This window comes from Lonchura striata, chromosome 14 (genome assembly GCF_046129695.1).
Source record: "Lonchura striata isolate bLonStr1 chromosome 14, bLonStr1.mat, whole genome shotgun sequence".
Classification (NCBI taxonomy): domain Eukaryota; kingdom Metazoa; phylum Chordata; class Aves; order Passeriformes; family Estrildidae; genus Lonchura; species Lonchura striata.
The window spans coordinates 5,450,070-5,477,961 of NC_134616.1; the positions used below are offsets into that span (position 1 = coordinate 5,450,070).

The following is a 27,892-nucleotide window of genomic DNA, read 5'->3' on the forward strand; positions in this document are numbered from 1 at the left end:
GCCCTGAGCTACGAGGGATCAACTGAATCACAAACACCACCATGTGCTGTGGGAACTCTGGGAAAAGGAGCTGGGAGGAGCTCAGGAATGTGAGCTGCCCACAAGCCGCTATCTCACAGCCGGTCCCAGCACCGCGCACATCCCCGGCCGCCTCTAGGCCCAGCTTTGGGGCCGCCAAACCCAGCTCCACTTGCTGCTGCGAGCACCAGACAGCTCCTAATCAGAACAACATTCCCCCGCTCCCTCTCCACATGGCAACAGCTCCGTTTTCCATCCAAACAACCCATCCCCAAGCCCCCACGGCCTGGCCAGCGAGCGCGAGCAGCTGGCACCGCACGAGCGAGTGGCGCGTGAAGCTGCGCGCAGGAATTCCATCATCGTCCCAGCAAACAAACCTCAACTACGGCGTTCCCGGGGCTCTGGCTGCGGGTGGGAGCCACGGCAGCCCCCGAGCAGAGGCAGAGGTGTGAGTTTGTGCAAGCCAAGCCTTTCTGAGCCGGGCTTTGAAGTGCAGAGCCTTCAAACAGCGCCCGAGGCTGCACAGCAGCATCGGCTCAGCGGCTCCCGCCATGCGCCGCAGCCCATCCAGATGTTTCCAGCCAGGCAGCCAGGCCAGCTGCTGCACAGCTGCCTCGTGTCGGGCTGGGGCAGCTCTTGGGAGGGAGCAGCGCTAGCTCAACATCCCCTGTGACATGTTCTGACTCTGTGAGGCTGAAAGAAAAAGGTTTTGTGCTGGCTGAGTTGTTTGCTGAGAGGAGTTTAAGGAAGGAAAGTAGTAAAGGATTTAATATTTCAGCTCCTGGATGCTGCTCATGCTTCTGCAGCAGTTGGTTCTCCATCCTATGGCAAAACTGAGGCACTGGGAGGTTAAAAGAATCCAGAGGGTTGAAAAAAATGGAAGGCTAAAAAAAAAAGAGCCAAAAAAAGAATTTTGTGGACAGTTCTGCCCATATCCAGTGGCTACAATGAGGCTCAACTGGCTTGGACTCTTTGGAGCTGGCCAGCAGCTTTTGACCCTTAAAAGAGACAATTCCAGCAGCAAAGGGTGGGGAATTCAAGACCATAGATACCAGATTGCTTTGGATTGGAGGGATGCAAACGCTCATCGTGTTCTACCCCTTGCCATGAGGACACCAGACCAGGCTGCTTCAAGCCCCACCCAACCTGGCCTTGGACTGGGGCAGCCACAGCTTCCCTGGGTAACCTGTGCCAGGGCCTCAGCACCCTCACAGCCCGGAATTCCTTCCCAATATCCCATCTATCCCTGCCCTCTGGCAGTGGGAAGCCATTCCTTGTCCTGGCACTCCAGGTCCCACTCCAAAGTCACCTTCAGTGTCCCACAAAACTCCAACACACGACTTGGGGTGACACATGAGCTGGGGTGGGGGGGGTCTCATCCAGGCACTCCACACACTCACCAGTAACAGGAAATGCTGCTGTGGTGAAGGAAAATTAGGAAAACAACCCCCTCCTGCAGCCAGGGACTGTTTTCCTACATCTCTGTGCAAGACAAGCAGTGACATCGCTTGGGGCTCAGCTTAATAAAAAAATTAAAATACTGTTTACAGAGAGAATTTTGCAACCTCTCCAAATGTCATCCTGGGTCATATTTTGTCCATGATGGGGACACAAAACCTGAGGGAAACTCCAAAGGCTGTGGAGCCCCAGGGTGCTCCCTGTGACTCCTGCCTGGACATGGAGAGGCATCACCACGTGCTGGAGAAAGACCCACAAACCTTCTGAAGACTTGAAACTGAAGAAGGATGGAAAATGCTTAACTTTTGCCAGGAAAAACTATCAAATATATCCTCCTAGGATTTTTCAGACAGCTTGGTTTGGGTTTGTTTGTTGTATTATTTTGGAAGTTTTTTTTTTTTTTCCTAAAGTTGAAACTGGTTTCCTAAATCATCCCGGACAGACAAACAACCAGGAACATCACACAATTCAATACCCAAACAAAGATGAGTCCACTGGTCAACTTCTGCTATAAATTGAGTGGATTAAACCCTTTATTTTTCAGTAATGACCAGCCATGCTGCCTGCAGAGCACCGGAAGGTCAAGGGCAGGGTCTGGCTAAAATCCCATTCCCGAGGAGCAACAACACCAGGGACCAGCTGGAACCACCACTGTGGGATTCCCCGGGGGTGATCAGGTTCATGATTTTTATTCCCCTGACCCCTGGGATCAGCCAAGCTGGGAAAGGCTCCCACAAAACAGCTCCAAACCAGAGAGATATTTTACCATAACCTTAAATAAACAAGAGCAGAGGAGAGAGAGGAGATGCTGCTGGGAACTACAAAGGGGAACTGTAAACACAACAGCAGATAAAGCAGATGGATGTTTGAAACAACCATTTGCACTGGAGAAAACACATGGGATCCGTCCCCAAGCCCGCAGGGAATGAATTTACTGCAGCCAGAAACCACGTGCTGCAGTCAAATTTCCATTTATAACCATTACCTGCTAAGCCTGGAAAACCCACAAATAAAATCAGCAGAAATTCATAACGTTGCAACAGGAAAAACCAAATGACTGAGGAGCCCATGTGGAGAGAAGGACACTGGGAATGCTGCTGCAGGGAGCTCGGGGTACCCAAGGGCAGAAATGCATCTGGTGGTTTTAATTCCCAGAGAACTCGGACATCCAGCACCCAAAGGAGAGGGAAATGCTTGGTCTGGATCACATCAGCCTCAGTTCTGACTCTCCTTTTCTTTCTCCAGCAGAGAAAACAATTTGATTTTTATTATTAGCCTGGAGAGGTGTAGGGAGGAGGTGGGAAATGAGTGAGCAGGAACCAGCCTCTGGTGAGAGATCTTCTGGAAGTAGCAAAGCACAGAAACTACCAATAAAAAAACTTATAAAGTGGATTATTTGGGAATGACACCACCATTTAACGATGGTATTTTGGTAGCAGCTCCCACTCCCCCGGCAGCACCTTCACCTACAGCTTCTGGCTGAATTTTTAAATTTAATTAATTAAATCATGGCCAGAGAGGCAGGAGGAGAATGTATTGCTTTGGACCACAGTCACATAACAGATGCACACACTGGACTAGCTAGACACACTTGGCACTACTGGAATATGCCAGACTCCCAAAAAAAGCCCATTCCCCACTTCTCTTTGCTCTGCCTACACATGGCAGCTCCTCACACAGGGCTGGGATTAAAGGGGGAACATTTCACCAGTGTGGGGAAGGGATCCTGAGGTACACGTGTGATCCTAGAGAAATTCAGGGAATTAATGAGCAGCCTCCCCTCATTCCCAGATGCTCCCATATATCACTGGGCACAGACAGCACAGAGTCAGACAACTTTATGCAGCAAGGTCACCTTTCAAAAGGAGAAGCCACCCAAGGCCTCTTTCAACTTTTAGAGTCAAAGAAAAAAAGAGAAAAGGAGAAAGAACATCTGAAAGGGATGAAACCCTCCAAAATTCACCTCACTGCTAAAAAACAACTCCCCGTGGCCTGAGCGTGCCTGCACCCCCTGAACCTGCTTCCTTGCGGGATGCCAAAAGAACTGCCGGTCTTGCACTCCCAGAGGAGAGGAGGGATTCCTGAACCAGCTGTGTGTGTGCAGACAGCTCCAGCAGCAAGTCCCAACACCTTCCCCTCCGGCCCTGCTTTCTGGCCTCACCCACAGCCTTCAGGGGCTCTTTGTCAGGCCCCGAGTGTTGACAAATCCTGTTCTGCACAGCTCCCCACAACGGGAAGCAACAAAAGGCTGGGCTGTGCTCCTGTGGATTAGCTGCTCTCATCCCTCTAGCCAGGAGCTGTGCCTGTTCCCTGTATTCATCGGGATAATTCCTTAGCCAGGCATTAGGCAGAAAACCCAGGGGAAGGCAGCAACAGCCACAACAAACAGCGGCTGCTCGCCGCCTCCCCGCGCTCCACCAGAGGCACGAGGAGAACAAAAGTGGTCTTCACGTCAAGCACAGCCTCAAGCTGTGCCAGGGGAGGTGCTGGTTGGACAGCAGGAGGAATTTCTGCATGGAGAGGGTGGCCAGGCATGGAAGGAGCTGCCCAGGGAGGTCTGGAATGTCCATTCCCGCAGGAGTCCAAGGAATGCCTGGATGTGGCACTCAGTGCTCGGTGACAGTGTGGTCCCAGGTTGGACTGGATGATCTCAGAGGGCTTTCCCAACCTCGGTGATTCTGTGTGATGCTGCACTTACTGCAAGCAGAACACTCCAGGCAGGGAATGTGTGAGCAGGCAGCAGTGGAATCTGCTCCTCCACCTTCTTCCTTGTTTAGCACCTCCAGGACCTTTCCTGAACCCTCAGCTAAAGCTCCATCCATGTTCCGGCACCTCCTCTTGGCACCAGCTCTTGCCAGCTCGTGTCTTTTAGCAGCAGTTATTCACTGACAAGCAGATTTCAAGACATGTCTCACGTGGCACTGGAGTCTTTCCACCAGCAGCCAGCTCTTCCTGTCACAACCAGACCAGGAAAACTCCGACCCAGGGAAAAGGAAAATGTACTGGCACAACCTGCTCACAAACACTCAAAGCCCAGAGCACAAGGTCATGTCCCCAGGAGGACTATGAAGAATCCCAGAATCCCAGACTGGTTTGGGTTAGGAGAGAAATTAAAGTTTAGTTCCACCCCCTGCCATGGGCAGAGACACCTGCCACTAGCCCAGGCTGCTCCAAGACTCATCCAACCTGGCCTTGGACACTTCCAGGGATGAGGCAGCCACAGCCTCTGTGGCTCTGTGTCCATGGAGATGTCCATGGGCTAAGGATGGACAGTGCCCCTACCTCAAAAACCCAATGTATGTACACAATATATAAATATAAATAAACAGGAGCCTCTTTACCAACACTGGTACAAAACCAGTACAAAACCAGTTCCCCCCCAGAGCAAGGCTCCACTTTGCCATCAGCAACACACACAAACCCCCAACACAAACATGAGCAGATCTGAGGCCATCACTCAAGCCTGGCTGACGAATAATTTTGAGGATAATCCATTTAATAGCAGCTCTGCTCCCCGTTTCCCTCCTGTCCCTGCCCAGACACGCTCCCAGGCTGAGCTGCTCCCCCGGGCTCTCATGTGGAGACAGAATCCCACAGTCACAGGATGGTTTGGGGTGAAAGGGACCATCTGGGGTCACCTTTGTCACGGGGCACATCACCTGACCAGGGAGAGCAAGCCAGAAACTCATCTCCATCGCCTGAGCCAAAAAAATCTCACTACAACTTCCCCCACATTCCAACAATATCATTCCCAGTGTGTCATTTCCAAAGAAAAAGAGAGGCTAGAGGAACTGGCAATAAAGACAAGGAGAATCTGTTCTTAAAATCTAGCAGAAACAAATTTCAAATTCATGTCCTCTGCCTCCAACACGTAACAGCAGCTTATCATGTTACCAAAACCCTCTAATATGAAGTGAAAAACCCTACATCACACAATTATCAAACTGCAGGCATTAAATTCTGTGTCTTCCCTAATTTCACAACTTTCCTTTCGTTAATCACTGATTAACACTGCAAACCCCAGCAGAGGGCCCTACCTGGCCCTTTACAAAGCAACTGATAAAAGAGGGAAAAAGGTTTTTGCCTTCTTCAGAATCTCCAGTTTGGGCATAACAAATCCCTCCTAAACCAGCAAAGTGTTCTCTTAGCAGGTGTTGCCACAGCAAGGTGCTCCTTCTTCCCAGTTTATCCCAAAGTCAAGCAACTCATGCTAAATTAATTCTTATTTTCTGTAGAGCCAGTGCTCAGAACTTGCAGCACCCAGAGGGTGAAGGGCTGGATTTCTCCTGGCAAGCCAATCCAAGTAATCATATAGAGAATAAAAACAGACCTAAACAAGACACAAACCTCATGGATCCTTGAACTTTTAGAGGCTTAGTTGCAAAACAGTGAGAAGCAATCAGTGGAGCAATAGGAGCCAGAGGTAAAAATAAAAATGCTTAAGAATAAACCAACATGGAGAACTCTCTGCTGCAGCAACAGAAATCAATGACTTAATCTTAGTTTGTGCATGACCTGGCCAGGAAAACGTGATTTCCAGCACTGCTCCTTGTGGGTGTGTGCCAGCTTTATTTATTTTAAAGAGTGGTTTTTAGTTCACTTATCTCAGTTTTTCTGTGTCCTTTACAGATGCAGGTCCTTGGTGGTGGTTTTCACCCTGATCCAGGAGGGATTTCAGGAGGAAATCAAGAAGGGAAAGTCACTATAATTTTATCAAACTGCCCAGGAGCTGGCAAGGTCCTGAAACTTTCAATCTGCTCCATCATTATCCCAACTTTCATGCTACAAACCTTTGGGACAGACTTTTTTAAGCTTCAAAACCCAACCTGTTGGGGAATATCCTCTACAGCAATGTCTCACTGAAGAAATTTTGGACAAATCCCGAGGGGATGCAGAACACAAACCTGAGGATGACATCCAAACCCCAATTTGGCACCTCAAAGATCCAGGGAGAGGCACAGATGTGCTGAACTCTCCCTGTTTGTTTTCTGACTATCAGAATTCCTGCTGGAGCAGCTCCTGAGAGCCCATGGGCCATAAATCCCGGCAGCCCCAACCCCAGGGAACACGTGCTCCCCCCCACTGATGTCTCCAGCAGCTCCATCCCAGCTCCTGCACCACGCCAAGCCTTGGTCCCAGATGCTACAAATTAATTCTGACTATAGAAATCCCAGCCATACGGCTAAACACAGAATTCCAAACAATAGAAGGGAATCTAAACCTCACCCCGAGACCATTTGCTCACAATATAGTTTTTTTATAATGTTTGCCGCATAAATCAGAGCAGAAGTGGCCTGGGTTTGGTGACTTCATTTGGGGGTGGACATGGTGACGCCTCTTTTAGTGCTGTAAAAGACTTTTCCAGAGCCACCTTGAGTGCTCTGCAGCAGGAGGGAAGCCCCTGCAAAATGTCTCCAGCCCTTCAGGAATGTCTGAGACACAACACAATTCCCAACCCCTTCACCCACAGATCAGCCTCAGGTTGATTTTCCAAACTATCATAGAATAATTCTGAAATGGGTTGAGTTGGAAGGGACCTTAAAGCTCATCTCATTCCACTCCTTTCCTGCCTTCCACTCTCCAAGGTTGCTCCAAAACCTTGTCCAACCCACCCTTGGACAATTTCAGGGAACACTCCCATCAATCTTGCCTCCATCCCAACCCCTCAGTGCCTCCAAAATAGTTGCCAGAGCATGGAAAAATGGAACAGCAAAGGCACCATCCTGCCTGCACACGTGCTGCCAGCAGTGGCTGATGCAGGATTTCAGGACACCTCTCTCACCCAAAAGAGTTGAGTTTCCCTTCAGCAGTCTTGTCCAAGTGAAATCCCAGCTTTCCCCTGAGCTGCTCCAGCAGATTGGGATGCCTTTTTTTCATTAAATCCCTCCTTCCAAGTTGAGAGCTTTTCCTAAATTTAATTTGAGTGACTCACTTTCTTGCCAAAGGAAAAAAAAAAAAAAAACAAATCAGAGGTTTATTCTGATGCTATTGAATTCAATGCCTGTAAATTTAATTTCTATCTGTACTTTTGTTTAAACATTTTATGGTGTTAATTACAACAAACCATGCAAATTAGGCTGCCAGTGGAATAAAAGGCCTGTTCTAGCAGATAATAAATAGCTCTCAACCATAAGCTCATTAAGATGCTGTTCAAGTGCGTGCTCCGACTCCCAGGTTGAGATCAAAATCTGCATCCTAAAAACAGAAGGATCTTTAGGGCTTGCACGGAATAGTGCATTCCTTCCAAAGGAAGATCCTGGAGCAAGAGGATGGTCTGAAATCCAAACCACGTCTGGTTTGGGGCTCCAACAGAGCTATTTTAAACAGGTACCACAAATCCTACGCATTATTCCTGCTTACCCATGAGCATTTAAATGTCAAGCTTGGTGCAAATAAATTACTTCTTTGTTTGAATCATTGACATCCTCCAAGCCCTGCTGCCCTGACCCCCTTCCTTAAATCCACAGGGAAAGCCAGCTGAAGTGTCAGACACATTCCTTGCAGTCCCTGCAGGAGAAGCTCAGCACCTTCCTGGTTTTCCACAAGGTTCCACTTTCACCTCTTCAAAGGAGGTTGGGGCCCAAAATGGACCAAGGGAGGGATGGAGAGATCTGAAATGGTTCTGTCATTACAAAACCTGGGAGAGATTCCATGGACACAGAGTGAAGTTCTCCCTGCCAGCTGCAGGTCAGCCTCAGGACATGCAGGATTTTGAGGACAGCTGGTTGATCTTCCCCTTGTGATCCAAGAGCCTGGGAGAGAGGAAGGTTTCCTGCCTCTCTTGTGGGCCTGATACACTGCTGGCACTGAGGCAGAGAGGTGTCAGAATCTGAGGTATTGATGATTCTGAGATTGTAAAAGTCTCTGTCTGTCAGCCCCGCTGCCAAAGAAGAAGCCATAATTGGTCTGTGCTGGTTTCCAGGTTGTTTATTCTGTTTATCTCTAACATGTTCTGCTGCCCTGCCCAGCTCTGTCCTGCAGGGCAGCGTGTGGGGCTCTGCCCTCAGTGGGATGTTACAAACATTAAATACCAGAAACTCCCTGGGCTGGATTTACAATAACGTGACAATATCTGTCACCTACGTTGAACAGTGTGTCCCCAGCCTGGACCAACAGAAAAATGCCAACACCACAGTGAGACATGGAGGGCATGAAGAAAGAGAAAAAGGACAAGACACACCCAATTTCCTCCATCTTGTCCCCTTTGAACCCCTAGAATACTAAAATTTTACTTTTGCACCCGTGCCACACTTAATTATTACTTATATCAAACACTCAGAGCTGGTAATTCATCCTGTAAGATTGAAAACTCTTTTCCATGGACAGAGATCACAGCCAGTGTCTCTGGGGCTCTGTCCAGGGGAGTTCCTGACCCCTGCCAGGGTCCCAGACCTTCCAGGGCAGCCAGAGGGAAGCTCTGGATTCCCACAGAGAGGAGTTACCACTTCCAACTGGGAGCAGGTGATCTGCTGACAGGAATTCCAGCAGCCAAGGCTTCACAGGATCCTGGTCTATCCCGGGGAAAAGGCTCAGCAGCTGTGGCACACAGACACCTGCACATCCCACAGGGAAGTGGGAATGCCCTCCCACCCCAGGGGCAGCTCTGAGCCCTCACCCTGCAGGGGGATGGCTGCAGCCACAACCAGGGCGGGATGGGGAGGTCTGGAGAGGAATGGAAGTATGGACAGCGAGGGCAAAGGAAAGCTTTTCCTCACAGGGAATGTGAACAGTGTGGTCTGTGCTCTGGACCTCACCATCCTTAACTGGGATTCATCACCAAACTGGCCAAGCACCAAGATCCTGCCAGTGCTCCTTCCCTCCTGCCTTTTGGAAGGACACCAGTCCCAATGCAATTGTCCCCCTGATCCTCATGGAATGCAGCCTCAGCCTGAGGAATGTCCCTTTCCTCTGGGCTCATCCAGAGAGGAGGATGTGGAATGTCTCCACACTCACAGCTCCCAACATTACAGTCCCCATCCCACTTTCTGCTGGAGGTCGGGTGTGCCTGGAGCCCAGCTCAGCACGGACAAACAGCTCTGATGCTCAGTTTGCTCCTACAGGGAATTATCCCTCCTCACTAACTGGGAATTGAAGTAGTTAAAAGCACCAACCATGAATCCAATGAGTTTATCCTTAACACCACCCCTGGCTGTTCTATGGATTTGAGCCATGTCTTACCCAAGGAAAAAGATGGATTTACCACAGAGAGGAGACCACCACCCACAGCCCCTCCAGGCACCACCTCCCTGCTTTCCTCAGCACAGAAATCCTGGGCAGAGCACCTCCAGCCACAGATGTTCCAACCACACATCTGGCACATCAATGGCTTTCCTCCATCCCTCTGCATGGACAGCGACTCCTTGATCTCCTGATTTAATATGGATTTCAAAACAGAGCACAGGCAGGTGTTTCCCTCCACAGTTGGGCTTTTGGCTCTGTTTGAAAGGCCAGGAGAGCTTTAGGCAGAGCTCTGGCTGGAGGTGGTGGCTCAGGAGATCCAGCTGGAAAATCGGATCAGCCAACTCTGCCACTTTGGCCACAGAGGCTCCTCAGCACCAACATCTCCCCATTTATGAATGGGGTGAAACTACCCAACCCAACCATCTCCTGCTGCTCTTCAGGGCTTTTCCTGTGTCCAGAGGAGGGAACAGAGCTGGGAAAGAGTTTGGAGCACCAAGAGCAGCTGAGGGAGCTCAGTCTGGAGAAAAGGAAGCTCAAAAGTGATCTTCTGGCTCTGCACAACTCCTGACAGGAGGGGACAGCCAGGAGGGTCAGGCTCTGCTCCCACGGAACAGGGACAGGAGGAGAGGGAACAGCATTAAGCAGTGCCAAGGCAGGTTTAGCTGGATATTGTGGAAAATTTCTTATGGATTGTCTAGCCCTGGCACATGGGTGGAGTCTCCATCCCTGCAGAGGTTTAAAAGCCACGTGGATGTGGCACTTGGGGATGTGGGCAAGTGGTGGCCTTGGCAGTGCTGGGGAAGGGTTGGACTCGATGATTCCAGAGGGCTTCTACAATCTGAATGATTCTGTGGTTGTCTGAAACAGAGAAATGAGGCCAAATCCAAGGGAAAAGGGGGTCTTTGAAGGTGAGGTGGGTGCACAGAGCAGCACTGGGTCCTTTTAGGACCACTCAAAGGTCTGGAGAAGGTTGGGTCAGATCAAGGCAAGGGTGCATAGAGGGGTGAGATGCCTCCAGCTCCCCTTCTGGAAACATAAGCCTCATTTATCCTTCCTGGAAAAGAATGGGCAGCCCGAGAGAGGTCTGGTAGGTTGGAGCTGTAAAAGAGAATGGCAAAACATAACCAAGAAGGAATTTTCCATTCAGCATTAATTAGTTTCCATTAACACCCAATTCCACGGCTCACTTTTAGAAGAAAAGCTCTTTTGTTCCAATTCCAGGGGCTGAAAAGGGCAATGAAGGGCTGAAAATACTCTTCCCAAAGAAAGAAGAAGTATGGGGATGTATTCCTGATATTCCTGGGGTTTGAAGATGTAGGGAAGTCACTTAAATGCAGATCTGGGTCTCCTCCTGTCAAGTAATTTTGTCACCAATATAGGAAATTCCAGGGAAAAGCAGCAGCTGTATGAGCATTTTCAGTACTAAACTCCTTCCACACTTTAGGAATTATTTGGAAAGAATTCTGGAACGGTTTGGGTTGGAAGGGACCTTAAAGCTCATCCAGTTCCACCCCTTGTCATGGCCAGGGACACCTTCCACCAGATCAGGTTGATCCAAGCCCTGTCCAACCTGGCCTTGGACACTCCCAGGGATATAAAAGGACTATTCCATAGTTGGAACAAGGAAGGAAACCCAGTAGGATCAGATTAATAAAGAAATAAACAGAAAGGTGACTCTGCCCATCTTCACTAAAGACCAACACTCCAAAAAGTGAAATGAAATAAATGCTGAGCCTTTCCTTCCCTCATTTCAAACCCTTTCATGCTGGATTTGAGAGCTTTTCAGGGATTTCCAGCTGCATGCAGTGCAGGGGATGGGAATCTCCATTTCCAACTGAAGTGGCAGCAGCCAAGCCTGGGCAGGAATAAAGAGGAGCAGGGAATGCTCAACCCATTTCCCAGGCAGCAACACAGAGCTCAGAGCCCCTGGGGCGCCTCCAAAAGCCTGAACACAACCTGGGGCTGGACGAGGCAAATCCTCAACCCCTGGGTGCCCCCATCCCACCTTGGGGCTGGGGATGCCCCACTGGGAAGGCAGCTCAGGAAGGACTGGGACACACCAGGGAAGGTTTCCACATCTGCTCCCTCAGCCCGGGCACATCCAGCAGCTCCCACTCCCTCCAAACCCCAGCATGGGGGGCACCCCAATCCCTGGGCACCCCTGGAAAGCCACCAGCCACCACATTCCCTGCTCTGCTCCCTCCAGGTCCCACATATCCACGCTCCACTACACAGCCCAAAATCTGCTTTGCTAGGGGTTTTAGGTTGGAGGTTTTTTTGGTTTTGTTTTTTTTTTTTTTTTTAATACTATGTTTAAAGTTGTATATTGTTCCAAAGTTTCCTTGTTTCATGTCATTGTTTGTTACTGTGCTTGAAAGTTGGCACATATTTGTTCAATTAAAGATTTATTTGCACTATTTGTTGAATAAAGATTATCCTTGCTAAAAGCTAAATAAAGTTTCATAAAAACTCACACGTCCCATAAACAAAATACAATGTCCTTTCCAAAAAAGCGTTGCACAAAACATTTCAAAATCACTCAATTCATTAGACAATAAATCCACACACAAAATAACCAGGCCTTGCCAGAATACATCATAAAATCTCATTACAACACTTTCAGGCCGGGGCTTCAAAGCAGCAACACAAAGGCTCCACCAACCCCTCAGCCTTGAAAAATCACTGGCGGCATGGCCAGAGTGAGTCCCTGGCACTTCCCGAAAGCTTTGGCACCTCCAGCAGCACCCATGGGTGCCAATTCCCTGCCCCCTGGCCACTCTGGGTGGCTCCCAGCCAGCGGGGCCACTGTGGTCAGAGTGGGGATGCCGGGCATCACCTCCCAGCTCTCCCAAACCACGGGAGCAGATGGAGAGCAAGGCTTCCCAAACCAGCACCGCACGAGCCCCTCTCGGCACTACAGCAACAGGAGGAGTTCCCAAAGCCATGGATCCATCACAACATCCAGGCTGGGGCTGTGACAGCTGGGAGGTGAGAAATAAGTCCGTGAAGTCTGAGCTGAGGTTTGGTGCAGAAAGTGATGTTGCAATGTAATTAGGGAATCCCAGCTGTGGAAAAGCGTCCCTGGACTCAGAAATGGTTCCAAAGGAAAATGGCAGCCCCAGTGGTTCGGTTGGACCTGGCTAAATGTCAACACTGACCATGGCAAAGGCACCCGCAGCACCAGCCTTTGTCACCCTGAGGGTATCTCAGCCCAGCACACAAGAGGACCCTGCCACTGCCACCTGCTCATCACCAAAATTAGCATCATGGAATATCCCGAGTTGGAAGAGACCCCCATGGATCATCAGTCTGGCTCCTGGCCCTGCACAGACACCCCAACAATCCCACCCTGTGCATCCCTGGGAGCGTTGTCCAAACCCTCCTGGAGCCCTGGCAGCCTTGGGGCCATGACCATTCCCTGGGGAGCCTGTTCAGTGCCAAAACATCCTCTGGAGAAAGAACCTTTTCCTAAAATCCAGCCTAAAGCAGTTTCAGATAAACCTTTTCTGCCCCCAAAACAAAGCTGTGACATCACACAGGATCCCTGACCCTGAGCAATCCCAGTGTGTGAAAAACTGGAATTTTCATTTACAACTCCAAACACCTTGACTCTTCCCTCAACCAGAATCTGGAATTTGGGGAGGTTTTGGGGTTTGTTTCCCTGGGTTTAAGCACCGAGGGCTCCCAGAGAGTGATGGCCATGCACTGGCTGCGCTCCCTCCGGCACAAATCCCAAACTGTATGGATGCACTTACCCACGCCCCTCTGAGCAACAGCTGTCCATGTGGATTTGGTTAGCTGGGAGCAGCTACTCCACAGCAGCCCTGGAAGGAGCCCCCTGTGCCCAGGAGCCCTCAGCAACTCCCAAAAGAAAGGGACGATGGAGCATGAAGGTGATGGCAGTGCCCCAGCCTGGCCTGGCCAGTTGTGACAGAGCACCAAGGGAAACTCTGGAATAACACCAGGAAGAACCTGCTGAGAGAGAGATGAGGCTGTGGAATTGCTTTCCAAGAAAAATGGAAGCAGAGCTGGATCTGCTGCCTGAACAGCGCAGGGGAAAATAAGGAAAGGAGCAGAAAAGGGGGTGGAAGGAGATGACCCAAACCATTCTGTGGCTCCACAATAACAGAGACCACAGCACAGATGCCCCAGCTCCTGAAAACCCAGGACATGTTTTCCACCTAGGAAAGCTCCTTGACTTCATTAAAATCAGCTGCTAAAGCTCAGGACACAGGAGGAAGGACGGCGACAAAGGCACTCCAAGGACAAAGACCCTTGAAGGACAAAGACCCTTGAAATGGGTCTTGGTGAGAAGATTCGAAGTACACAAAGGTTCACAGGGTTAAAACTCTGCTTTTTCCTGCCTCTTCAAGCACATAATCACTTGTTTTAGTTGCTAGAGACGCCTCCCTCCCAGTTCTTGGGGAATATATTGTCTCAGCAGGCAGAGGGGGATGAACTCATCGTGGTTTCCCAATCCTGACCAGGGGCTCTGCGAGCTACTGGCAATACATATAATAAGTTATTATGCAAATAAAAACTGGACCCAGCCAAGGGAAATATGCTGGCTCTTCAAGTCCCATCTGCATCCCAGCAAGGATCTCAATGAACTTTAAAATCCTTATTGTCACCACAATGGGCAATATTATATTCTAGTTTGGATCTGTTCCTTCGGAGCATTAGCTCTCATTTGGAGATATTTTTAGATTTTCCTATCCCACTCCTCATTATGAAACACTGAGCTGCAGATTGATTTATTTCTTAAAAGCAAGTTGCTGTTTTCCCAATAACAGATTTAACAAATTTGTTCCACCTGTTCAGCTATGCTTCCAATGTCTTTTTTGTGGTTTCATTGAAGTTTTTTTTAATCCAAACCTCAAAGCCTCTAAACTCAGCATTAAAAGACAAGCTCAGCATCATCACTACCAGTCACAATTCAAATGCTGCTCCAAATTACTGCAAGCTTTCATTTGTAAGTCGATACAGACACCAAGATTATGGAGCTTAATGGCTGTGGGCACAAACACACACTCTTCCAAGGGCATTCTCCTACTGGAAATCCTGCCTTGCTGGAGCAGGGACTCAGTGCCTCATCCCCTCCATCCTCATCCCTCACCCCAGCTGACCCCAGCCCCCAATGGCAAACAGAGCTACTGAAACAGAAATTAAATCATCCTATATGTATTAAATAATCCTATATTCACCAGCGCCCTTCCAGCACAGTGTTTTCCATCATTTTATGGAAGAAGCTGTGGTTGCCCCATCTCTGGAAAGGTCCAAGGCCAGGCTGGAGTAACCTGGGATAGTGGAAGGTGTTCCTGCCCATGGGAAGGGGGTGGTCCCATCTTGACCCACCCATGGTGACCATAATTTGCTTGAACAACCTTTTTTTGTGTAGCTTTAATTCACAACTGACCATGTGAGAAGTCTCAAAATAATAATTTTTATCTTTCCCAAACCATTCCTTTGCAAATATTTTAGGAGCAGCATTTCAGGGCAGCAATTTCCTGGTGAGTGATGGGAGTGCACAGGTGTGCACAAGAGCTGGCCAAAAATTCTGCTTTATTTATATGCAAATGGTTCTGTTGTGGAGATTTCAGAGGGAAAGAAGACAACAAGGATCCTGTATGAAATAACCCAAGTTCTTCCAATCTGAGCATGTCAGGAGAGACCAATGATAGTAGAAGCCTGAGAAAAATCATGGAATCACTGAGGCTGGAAAAGCTCTCTGAGATCAGAGTCCAGCCACTCCCCCATCACTGCCAAGGCCACCACTGACCTTGTCCCCAAGTGCCACATCCAGTTACAGGGATGGGGACTCCACCACTCGGGTGCCAGGGCTGGACAACCCTTTCCATGCAAGGTGTCCCTTAAGGCCTCTTGGCCAGCAAAGCCCAACTCTGCTGATCTCCTGCAGATCAGCAATCGGCACCTCCTGAGCAGCCTGACCAGTTCCTCTTCCCCATGGACACCAACCCTGGCAGATCCTGGTGGAAAAGCCCACCAGGGGTCCAAACTCAGCCCAGCCCAAAGAGCAGCTCCTGGTCTCCAAAACGAGCGGCACAATTCACTGGTTGTAAAGATAAACTGATGGACTACTCCTCCTCCTGCAGCTCCAGCTGCCACACACATCTCCAGTGGCTCCCAGTCAACAGAACTCCCTAAATCACTCACCCTGTGGGGTGAAGCCCTGGCTACACCAAGCCCAGCTGAACCAACCAACCTAAAAGCCACCACAACAGAAGCTGCCGGGGACACGGGACCAACAGGGCATCACAGAGAACACGGCCAATCTCTTCCATCTCTAAACCGCCATAAATTTTCCCCACAGACGTTCAAGATCTTCAAACCCAGAGAAGTGGCCTTAAAAAAAAAACCCAAACATCCAAGCAATCGCCCTGGGTTTTGTTCCATCTCAGGCGCCCATCAGGCTGACACGTCCCCTGACACGAGAGCCCCGGGGCCAAAAGGGACACGGGGGGACATCCAGCTCAGCCACGGCTCCTCCTGCTCTCAGACCTCTCCCTGGAGCACAATTCCCTCCACAACCAACCCCTTTATCAGCAGGAACATTTCAGTCGGGTCCCTTTCGGGGTAAGACCAAAAGTAAAATCCAGGGAAGGCGGATTTCTGGAGCAGCAATAATTCCAGCTCTGTTCTGGGGACGTCAGGCATATTTCATGGGAAGATGTCAGCTCCTCACATTTAATGCTGACACTGTCATTTGCCCTTCAGCGAGAAGAAAGGCATGTAAGCAACAGAAACCAAACTGAAATTTCCCCATTGCAAAGCATTCCTGCCAGGAATCACAATCCCAGTGTCATGTTTCTTATGCCCTTCCTTCCACAATAGCCCTCAAAGGCCACACTTCCAAAGTTTTATTGCTCAGAATTCCTCACACCAGAGTTCACAGAGCATCCTGGACACCCTCTGGACCAGTTTCAGGCCAGTGCCTTTCTATATCAAAGTGAAATCAAAGGGAGAAGCTGGATCAGGACCAACATTACAACTTTATTCCAAATATTTTGTGTCAAAGTCGCCCTATTTCTCACAAACACAGTTTTGCTTCACACACGAAACACACACAACCAGGACAGAGGGATTGGTGGATGAACATGTGACAAAAAACCCTCACAGAAGCATTTATTCCCATTTAATCATAGTTCAGACCAATCCAGCCCCAGCACAAGGGCTGAGGGCTGAGATGACTTTTGGGGTCTCAGGAAGGGCTGCCCCTTCCAAAGTCAATTTTCACTGCCCAGCCCAAACATTTTCCTTTAGCTGTTTCTAACCCACCTCTTCACCAGCCTCTAAAAGCCTCACAGAATTTAGAAGTTAAAACCCTTCCAACCCCAGTGTTTTTAAAACTCTGATTCAGGCACTATCTCACCACATTTGGCCTCGCTCCAATTAACCCCTAAATGCCAAGGAGTCAAACAAAAAGCAAAAATCATTTGTTATCTCCAAGCTGCATCTGCTGACAAACCCTGCAGTGGGGTTTTTGTTGCTATTGTTCTCCAGGTTTGGGCTTTTTGAGCACTTCATGATAAGAAAATTGTTCGGTAAATATGTCAGGAGCCCTTCCCTGTCAGCCGTCACCGCCTCGGGGTGTGATTGCTGTTCACAAACATCAAAATTTTTGCTATTTGCCAGATTTCAGAAAGCAAACTTGGATCCCTGGGAGATACCTGGCACTGCTCATGTGCACCAACAGCAGGAATTTTTAACTCCTTCAGTACCTGATCCAGTTTGAAGCCACAGAGGTTCTTCACAGGGATCTGACTGAAGGGTAACGGCCCCAAACACCCCATGAACCCTTTTAGCAGGATCATCACTTATAAATTGGGGTTTCTGCATCTTCAGAGATGGGAAAAAAAGAATTTTGAGTCAGAGAACCCAAAGGTCAGTGAATAGGGGGTACACCAGCCTAGGGGTCCCCGGGGGTCTTCTCCTGAACCCATCTGCACAAAATGGGGCTCAGAAAGCCTCTTTTAGGAACAAGATCTTTAATATTCCAGCCAAAATCCCTCTGGGTCCAACATTTAGGTACCAGAGGAGAAGAACTTGAGTTAATCTCAGCTTAATGTGACCCTCAGCCCTTCACCTCAGCAATGGGACTGCAGAGGGACCCCGGAGCCCTCGTGTGAGGCGCTGCTGTCTGGTGTGGGGTGAGGATGGAGGGAAGGGGCCGAAAGCATCCCTGAGAACCCCAAATTCCATATCACTTCCCAAGAGCCCAGGAGAAAAGCTGCCTGGCAGCGTAGGGAGGAAAGAGTTGACAGCTCTCTGCTGCATCCAGCGTCATTTTCCTTGGCAAACCCAGGCTGTTGTTGGAAACGCGCGCCAGACGCGGCATCGGAGCTGAGCCGGCAGGAGCAGCACTTGGGATTTAACACTTGAAGGCCTCAACTTCCCCGAGCTCCTCCTGCAGCTCCATCCCAGCCAGGACACGGACACGGCACATCTGGGATTGTCCAAGCCCTGCAGCCACACAGGGGAGCGTGAACGCCCTGCTCGGCACCTGCGCTCAAAGTCAAATTCTGCTTTTATCCCAAAAGTGCTGGCTCCCAGCATCCCGGGCAGTGGCACAGAGATTCTCCTGCCTCTCTGCTGCTCAGCCCAAAATAAGAAGCAGCCCCTAGGGACACAGGGGAGATGCACTGGGCTGAGCCCGGAGTGCTGGATTCCATCCAGGGGATGCAGGGATTACTCCAGGCAGCATTCCTGCAGGTGCTGAGCATGGAGGCTCTCCCATCTCCTAAGCAAAATCCACCCTGTCAGCAAAAGGTTGAGTTTTTCTCTCGGTTTCAGCATCTCACCAGACACAGGGCCAAGCTCAGCTGAGCCAGGATTAGTGCTGAGCTCCCAAGGCTCAGCTGAAGCCTTCAGTTCAAGGACTTTTCCTGCAGGCATTTCCTTTCCAGAGAATGAAGAACAGAATGGTTTGGGTGGGAAGGGACCTTAAAGCCCATCCCATTCCACCACCTGCCATGGGCTGAGACATCTTCCACTATCCCAGATTGCTACAACCCTGTCCAACCTGGCCTTGGACATCTCCAGGGATGGAACAGCCACAGACTCTGTGCCAGGGCCTCACCTCCCTCACAGGGAAGAATTCCTTCCCTATATCCAATCTAAATCAACCCTCTTAGTTTAAACCCATCACCCCCCTTGTCCCTTCACCCTCAAGTCCTGCACAGTCCAGGAATCTCTGCAGGAGCCAAAACAACTCCTGTCAACAACAGGAGAAAACCCCAAGTTGGCAATAAAGACATTGCTCAAAAGAAGATTTAATATTCCTTTAAAATGGACAATTACCAGTTTTAAACTTTGCCTTCCTGCCCCCCCCCAGGAAAAAAAAAAAATCCCCTTTTGACATTAGAAATCTGCCAGAATTCACTCTGAGGGCACGTGGAGGTAATTCCTGATGGGCTTCCCTCGCCTTTGGATGGGATCTCCCCCCTTCCCAGCAAGAGTTAACACCCCAGACAGACAGAGCAAGCACCAACAAGCCCATGCACAGCCCCAAGGCAGCCAGCTACTCATTGAGTTCATTATCACTCAAAAGATACAAACAGCTGCAGTAGAAAACCCAGCTCTTCATCCTGCTCTCCAAATGCACCTCATCAGTTGCACATCCAGCGATTCCTTGTCTGATCCCATTTTTCTGTCATAGGTTATGTTTTATGGGAAAACATAAGAATTCAAGTTTTCCAGGCAGAGCCTTCCTGCAGCCTCAGGAACAGCAGCAACCAACCGCAGTAAAAAATTAAAATAAACCCCTGATTTTTCTGTCTGAGCTGTTCCATCCTCTTGGGTTGGCAATAGTTCCAGCTGTCAGTTTTAAATGCCTTATCCTATTTTCCCATCCCATGGGAAAATTGTAATAAAGTGCTGGTTAAGGGAACCAGTAGCTCAGCAACTTGTTAGCAAAGTTGAAGGAAATAATTGCTCTGAAATGATTTCCTGGATTAATTTCACTGAGCCTGGCACGTGGGGAAGTCTGGAAGGATCACAAAGGTCTGTTTAGGCCATTTAGTGCCTGCCCCACACCCCTGGCCCCACACTTCCCTGGGAAACCCGGAGAAAGCTGCTGCCACCTCATGGATCAGCAACTATAAGGAAGGATTCAAAGATTTAGTTATTATTAGAAAATATAAGTATTATTATTATCAAATAAGAATGAGATTCAAAGATTTGAATTTAATTTTTTTTATGGACAGGACACTCCGATCTTTTCAACTCTCAGGGAAGGAATGCCAGAATTATCCAGTTAAAACAAGAACTGGAAAAGGGAGAAGAGATAACTGGGAAGATGCCCTGAGAAGCTGTGGCTGCCCCATCCCTGGAAGTGCCCAAGAGCAGGCTGGAGCAATTTGGGACAGTGGAAGGAGTCCCTGCCCATGGCAGGGAATGGAATGGGATGAGCTTTAGGGTCCCTTCCCACCCAAACCACGCTGGGATTCTGGGATTAAGCAGCACAATGGGGTCTGTCTGACACAGCATGTCCCCACCCCTGCCACCTGCAGATAATTCACAACCACAGAGCCTGTACCTGCTCCCAGGTGGATTTGACTTCCAGCCCAGCTCAGGGAACACCTTCCCTGTCTCCCCCCTCCCAGCACTTTGTGCCTCGGGAGAGGCTGAAAGCCCAGAGGTGACAGGAATTGCAAAGAGGGATTAAAGGACAAAGGCAGCACTCAGGGACAGCACCCCGCTGGCCTGGCAGGGATTTAACCCTGCTGCCACGCAGGGATGGGATTTAACCCCTGGGGCACCGGCACTGCCCTGGAGGGGAGCCAGGAGGGCTCTGAGCTCCCAAGGGCCATGCAAGAGTCAGCTCTTCCCCAGTCCTCTCCTCCTTCCTCCTTGAGCATCCAGCAGCTTCCAGCCATCGTGGCCACTGTCCTGCCACACCACGCAGTGACCCCAGCCTCACACAGCACAAACAACCTCTGCCCTGCCCACCACAGCACAGCCACGGCACACAACAGCCACTGCCACAAAGCCACCGAGCCAGCGGAGCAGCTCCCACCATGGCAAAGCCACGGAACGTGGACCCTGCCCATGGACATAAACCTGCACACCATGGGCATGGACCCTCATAACATGGAACCCAGACCCTGCCCATGGACATAAACCTGCACACCATGGACCTGGACCCTGCCCATGGACATAAACCTGCACACCATGGACATAAACCTGCACACCATGGGCATGGACCCTCATAACATGGAACCCAGACCCTCCCCATGGACATAAACCCACACACCATGGACATGGACCCTGCCCATCATGGGCATGGACCCTCACACCATGGAACACAGATCCTCCCCATGGGCATGGACCCTGCCCATCATGGGCATGGACCCTCACACCATGGAACCCAGACCCTCCCCACACCACACAAACCCTCCTCATGGACACAGACCCTCACCACACGATGCCACCTCGTGTCACGCACTGCCCACAGCAGCAAAGCCACACAACCCCACACAGTGAGCCTGATCCTGATGGGACACTGTGAACCCTGATCCTGATGGGATCCTTCCAATTCAGCAGATTCTGGGTTTCCTCTGCAAGAGCCACCCCCAAGGAGATCATCTCAGCTCCATCCCCAGGGCTGAGGTGCAGCCAGGCAGGAGGATGCTGGCGATTCCATTTGGAAGGTGTTATAGGGCTGGCACCCCATCAATGGGGTCCTGCATTATTAGGACTTTGCACTTATAACAGCGTTTCATTTGGGCTTAGGGAAAGAGCTCGTTTCCATCCACACCCATCTGGGAGTGATTATTCCTGCTGTAGTAGCATCCAGGCCCGGCTGGCATCGGCACCATTAGCACACAAACCCAGAGTTTAACGAGAGAGCACTTACCACTGAAACCGCCCCATAAAGGCACTTAGCCACGCTAAAACTGCAGCCAAATCTCCCACTAAACCACGGTAAAACTGCAGCCAAATCTCCCACTAAACCACGGTGAAATCACATCAAACCTCCCTGCGATTCCATGCTTGTGCACAATGGATCCTGACAGATTACATCTCTCCAGGGACACACTTCCCACTCACTCACTGCACGGAGTTTACTCAGTGCTCCACATCCCCCAAACCCCTCAGAGACCCGTACCTTCTGCAGCCAGACACCTCTAAAAATAACATCCTCCCCAAGTGCTGAAAGATATTAAAATATAAAGCCATTAACATATAATAAGAGTGGAATGGGAGCTCCGCATGCTCTGAAGCTCTCAGGGTTTGGCTTCCAGTCAAGAAAAATATATTGGATTAGTCTGAGAGCAAAATTAGGCTGGTGTGCAGTTTAATTAGCATTACAAGACACTACATGTGTATGGGAGAGCAAGGAAGATTTATGTTATTATGTGGTAAGAAAAATAATGTTAAAAGGTTAAAATAATATGGGGTTGATACAGCACTATTTACTCTGGGGTTAAGGGGAAGATAACTTTGGAATGCCACTGAAAGTTGTTAAAAAGTTGTTAAAAAATTTCAAGGATTTGCCAGGGAATTCATAGAAAAATTGTGGAAAAACCCTGCAATTTGGTCACGGGTCAGTCAAACACTTACTCTGGCAACAATATTCTCTATCAAGGAACTCAATAAATGCTGATAAAACGTCCAGATCCTCACACAAAGTCACAGATTTTCTCCTTCATGGAATGAGCAGAAAATAGAAAATGAAACCCCAGCTCAGCCATGGAAGAGGCTGAGAGGGGGACAGAAGGAAAGGTACCTTTGCAGCACCATAAATCCGGGAATAAGGATTTGGGAAGGTCCTGGTGGAGCTGAAGGTGTCCCTGCCTGCAGCAGAGAGATTGGACTCGATGGCCTTGAGAGGTCCCTTCCACCCCAAAGCCTTCTGTGACTCCACAATTCCCAGGGACCAGCCAGGCTGTTCCCACACAGCCAAAGGTTTCTCCTCACACAGGAATTCACCCCACAGCCCTCGGGAAGAGCTCACACTGAATTTCATTTCCCAAAGGATGCAACACATCCTGCAGCCACTGCCACGCTCCTGCCACCCCGCAGCATCTCAACAGGAGGAGTTCTGGATTCAGGCCAGATTTTGCATGGAGTATTCATAGCCACAGCAGCAGGAAAATGAGAATTCAAGTTGTGAATGAAGGTAACCAGAGCCTGACATTTGCCACGGAGCTCTGCAGGCTTCCCTATTGACCTCTGAGAGCTTCTTCCAGCTATAACCCTGACCACAAAGTGGAATTTGAGGGAAGACCCACTGTGAGGGCACATCCCTAATCACCATCTTCCCTCTGCACACACCCAGCCTTTCCCTAACCCGGGATCAGAGGCATGAAATCCCAACACACAGGCCCTGAGCAGGGATTTAAAGGTCTGAGCCCACAGGACCTGTGCTGAGGTTGCTTCCAGAGGAGGCTGGAGAAGCATTTCCAGCAGGAGCTCTGCTCAAAGCTTTCAGCACGTTGGGCAGGTTTCAGCTGGGATGCAGGAGCCAGACATGGGGATGAAGATGCATGGATGAGCTACAGGTATGCTCAGGGTAGGAGAAGCCTCTGGAGCAGCTTCCACACCTTTAGAGCCTTTATGCCAGCCACACCGAGAGCTGCCTCTTACTCTGGAGCCAGAATTAACAAAAAAAGGGGAAAAAAACCCTGCAATTTCACACTGGTGAGGGAAAATAAAGGAAGAAATTCCTCCCTGTGAGGGTGGGCAGGCAATGGCACAGGGTGTCCAGAGAAGCTGTGGCTGCCCCTGGATCCCTGGAAGTGTCCAAAGCCAGGCTGGACAGGGCTTGGAGCAGCCTGGGACAGTGGGAGGTGTCCCTGCCTGTCACACGGGGTGGAATGAGATCCACCCCAAGGTCCCTTCCAGCCCAAAGTACTCCAGGAAAGCAACGCCAAGGATCGGGAACAGCGATGTGGGCGCTGCTCCAGAGCGGGAACATCCCTTGTGAAAAAGGTGAGAAGTGGAGATCAGACACCTCGGCACCGGGAAGGTGAAATGCCAGTAAGCAAATTGCTGCTCAGCACATTTTTTTGGATGACTCAGCACCTCCCTTCCCTCCCCCCACCAGCTGCAAGCACCTCCACAATGAGTTTGACAAAACCGGTGGCTTTTGATCCCATTCCCAGGCTTTGGCAGTTTTTATCCCTTTCTTGGGACACTCTCAGAGCACACATGTCACCCAGCATTGGCCAAAAACACAAGTTTTAGCAGAAATGTGGCAGCACATTGACTTGGTTGGAGGAAAAGCATGGGAATGATGCTCTGCACAACTCAAATATTGCAAGGATTATTTTTTTGACAGGAAAATACTATTTAATTTAGGCACAAAATCCTCTAAAGGGACACAGTGCACTGATGTGGATCTCCAAGAGCAGAGCCCGCCTGACAGAATCCCTCTCCCATCCCACAGCACACCCATCCGGAGGGAACATTTGGATTTTATACCACCAGCCGAGGCTCCACCACTCCCCAAACCCTCCCTCACACCTCCGAGCCACTGAAGAGTCAATGAATTAAAGCAGCTCTAACAAACTCCTCATCTCGCAGCCAACGCGGTGATGCAACACCCGCCGGGTTCTGGGACAAAGATGTGCAACTACAATGCCTCAACCTCTGCCATGAAAATCTGCCCTTCTATCCCAAATGAGTTACATATTTGGATACCCTGTGAGATAGGGAAGCGGGGCGTTATCGAGCTGCCAAATCTCACTCCTGTCATGAGGTCATTTCTGGCACGCGGCCAGATGAGGTTTTGGCCAAAATCTCAGCGCTGACCATCGCTCCCCGTCCTCCCCCCCATGCTCCTCTTCCTCCTGCCTCAGGTCAGGAAGGGAGGGGGGAAATAAAATAATTTTAAAATAAAGAAAAAAGGGTCAGGAAGGGGAGTGTCTTTTGGGTTTAAATTTGTACAACCACAACACACACAGCACTCGGCCTCTTCACTGAGGACACCTCAGCAGCTGAAGGACATTTGAGGGCTCACAGCTCTGTGGTCATTGGTCCCCCGCAAATGAACTCTGACCATGGTCCTCAGGAGAGAAATGTCATTGATCACATCACTTGAATTAATTATTTAGTAATTTCAGCCCAATTTATGCAAGCATCACATGTATGGGATCGCACTGAGTTTATCAGCAGCACAGCTTAGAAGGGCTGCTGGGAACCCCACACGTACCCCAAAGCTGGACAATAACTTTCTAAATAAAGCTGATTGCAAACCCCTGATTTCACTGTTTTAATCACTGAAGAGATGAACTCACAGCACCCCAGGACACCCAAAGTGCTTGTTTTTAGCTGCAAGGCAGAAAAATCAGTGAGAAAGGGTGAGCAGCACCACTACAAACCCCATTAATCATGCGCTGTCACAGCAGCGGAGCAGCTCGGGATGCTCAGCCTTCCTTCCCCGTGTCCCCACTACCAGCAACCTTTCCCTCCAGCCCAACTGCTTCAATGTGCCCCAAAGAATATTTCATCTCAAGCCTGACAGGCCAGATGTAGAATAAAGAAATAAATAATTAGCGTTACCTTATCTGGAGTCCGTCAGCTGCAGCGAGCGACGCTCGGAGCTCCGTCCGCATCCAGAGACAAATTATCTAACGCTGTAATTTATGAATGCCTCAAGTATTTGCCCTGGTATTTCACTATACACTCGCTGGAAAGAAGAGCTCGAAAGACTAAACAGATCCAGCACGATAACACGAAAGGCACTCCAGCCGCGCGCTATTCCAAGGCAACCCAGGAATCCCAGCACGACATCAAACCGCTCCGGCTCGCTCTGTGTTGACACCGCTCGAGGAGCAGCGAGGGCAGAGCGATGACCCGGGAGCTCGGCTTCCCTCCGGTTCAACGCTGGACTTGGATTTGTCACGGGAAGCTGCGGGATCCAGGCAGCGAAGGAAGCGCAAGCCCGGCTTTCCCGGGGGCAGCCGAGGCCGGCGCGGCGGAACGGCTCCCGCTGCCAAGTGAGAGGAAGAGTTCCAAACTCGCCGCTTTATCAAAGCTATTTTTGTCCTTCCCCCCACACACTGATAACCGGCCGGGCGAGGACCGCCGGGGTGCCGAGGCAGGGCTTGGCATCTCCCCCGAAACCCCGCTGAGACTCCGCGGCAAAGCCACCCGGCACCTTGGGGGAGCGGGCCATCCGCTCGGGAGGCTCGGAGGGGAGGAAACTCCTTCCTCCAGCTTATCCTGCTCGCAGCGAAGTTTCGTGCCTGGAAAAAATGAGCTAAGTTTGCGAGAGGAGGCCCCAGCTCCGCTCCGGCTCTCCCAGAGGCTCTCGGGACAGGCGACCCCCGCAAGGGCTGGGGACACCGGCGGGGACAACCGGGAGGCTGCTGCCCACCTGTGCCGCAGAGGCTGAGCGGCTGCTGCGGGGGGACACCGAGGCATCGCCCAAAAGATGAAGCACCTGGGCTGGGGGAGAAGCGCAGTCTGAGCGCGGGAGGAGCGAGGGGAGCGAGCGGAGGCCGTGCGGGACCGGGACCCGGCGCGTCCGGCGGCTGCGGGGCCGAGCCGTGCGGGGCTCCCCGGCAGCAGCGCCCCGGGGCACCCCGCAAGCGCCGGGGCAGAGCCGCTGCCCCCGGCCAAGGCTGCGCTGTCGGGACTCACGGCGGGTCCGTCGCGACAAGGAGACGGCGAGCAGCAGGTGGAACACGGGCGGCCCCGCAGCCCGTCACCCCCAGCCCAGACGAGCTCCCCCCGCGCCTCACCCCCGCACCGCGAGCTCGGGGCTTTTCCCCACTTCTCCCAGCAAACTCCCCCGAGGGGCCGCTCCGAAGCGCCCCGGGCCGCGGCTCCCGAGCGCGGGGATGGAGCCGGGGGGCGGCCCCGAGCGGCGCGGAGCCCCCGCGGTGCCCCCGCCGCCGGCCGGACCCACCTGCTGGCGCCGCTCCGCGCCCTCGGCCGCGCGCTGCGGGCGGCCCCCGGCCGGGGCTCCGGGCGCCGCCGCCGTCCCGTCCCGGCGCGGCGGGGCCGCGGGCTGCGGGCCGCGGTCGCGGCGGAGCTCGGAGCGCAGCTCCAGGTAACAGCCCAGCGTCAGGACGTGCAGCGCCAGCGACAGCGCGAAGAAGCCGAGGAAGAGCCGCCAGCTGCCGCCGCCGCCGCCGCAGGCGCAGCCGCGGGGAGCCGGCGCCGCCGCCCTGCGCTCCGCGCCCATGGTGCGCTCGGGCGGAGCGGCGCGGAGCGGCCCCAGCGCTGCTGCTCCCGGGGCGCGCCGGGCACCGCGGGCTGCGCGGCCGGGCCGCCAGCGCCCCGCCAGGGGGCGGGGCCGGCCCGGGGGCGGGGCCGGCGGGGCCGGGCGGGGCCGGCGGGGCTCGGTGGGGACGGGCGGGGCCGGGCGGGGCTCGGCGGGGCCGGGCGGGGCTCGGTGCGGCAGCGCCGCCTCAGCGTCCGGCCGGGGGCGGGGCCTGGGCGGGGAGGGGGCGGGGCCTGGGCAGCGACGGCAGCGCGGTGGGCGGAGTTATGCAAATTAGAGGGCGGAGTCACATCGGCTGGAGCCGCGCCCCGCTGCGAGCCCGATCCTGATCCCGGTCCCGATCCCGGTCCCAGTCCCGATCCCGGCCCTTTATCCCTGTCCCTGTCCTGTTACGGACAGGCGCGGTGATGACTGGGCCCGTGGCCAGCGCGGTTCAGGAGGGCCCTGTCCCGGTCCCGGCCGACATTCCCATCCCGATCCCAATCCCGGTATGGATGGACCCTATACCGGTCCCGCTATGGATGGACCCGATCCCGGTCCCGGTCCGTCCCGGCAGTCGCTGTCTCCGCAGCCAGCGGAGGATTCCTGAGAGCGGGCACCAAACGCCGCCGATTCCCGGGCAGGGGCAGCGTTGTCGCCGCTCTGCCCGGGGACACGGCCGAGCCCGGGGTGCCCAGGGGTGTGTGAGCATTTTGGGGCAGCTGTCGCTGCCCTCTCCAGCTTTTTAAAGGTTGGTTGTCACTGCTGGAGACTAATGGAAGCTGGAAAACAACCTGGGAAAGGGTGAACCAGGGAGAGGAGCGGATTTGGAGAGGGAAGGGTGGTATCGAATCACACCTGGTTTGGTTTGGAAGAACCTTAAAGCTCATCAAAAGGAGCTGGCAAAGCCTGTGCTGGTTCTATTTCCAATCAGGGGGTTTAATTGATAACGAGAGGGATAATGAGATGATGAAGGTGCTGTGTGATGCTCACAGGCTGCCAGGAAATTTGAATTGAGGAATTAGAGATGTTCTGAACATACTTGAGAGGTGGAATGAAGAG

At 51.7% G+C, this 27,892-nt stretch overlaps 1 protein-coding gene across 2 annotated transcripts in view; it reads right to left on the reverse strand.

Moving 5' to 3' along the window:
• EDA (ectodysplasin A) overlaps nt 1–26,812 on the reverse strand; it is a 61,695-nt gene extending 34,883 nt beyond the window's left edge. For both annotated transcript variants that reach the window (XM_077786630.1, XM_021537742.2), the window contains exon 1: nt 26,534–26,812. In XM_077786630.1, coding sequence (XP_077642756.1) covers nt 26,534–26,812 — 279 coding nt within the window. The remainder of the gene's footprint in view (nt 1–26,533) is intronic.
• Between the last annotated feature and the right edge of the window lie 1,080 nt (nt 26,813–27,892).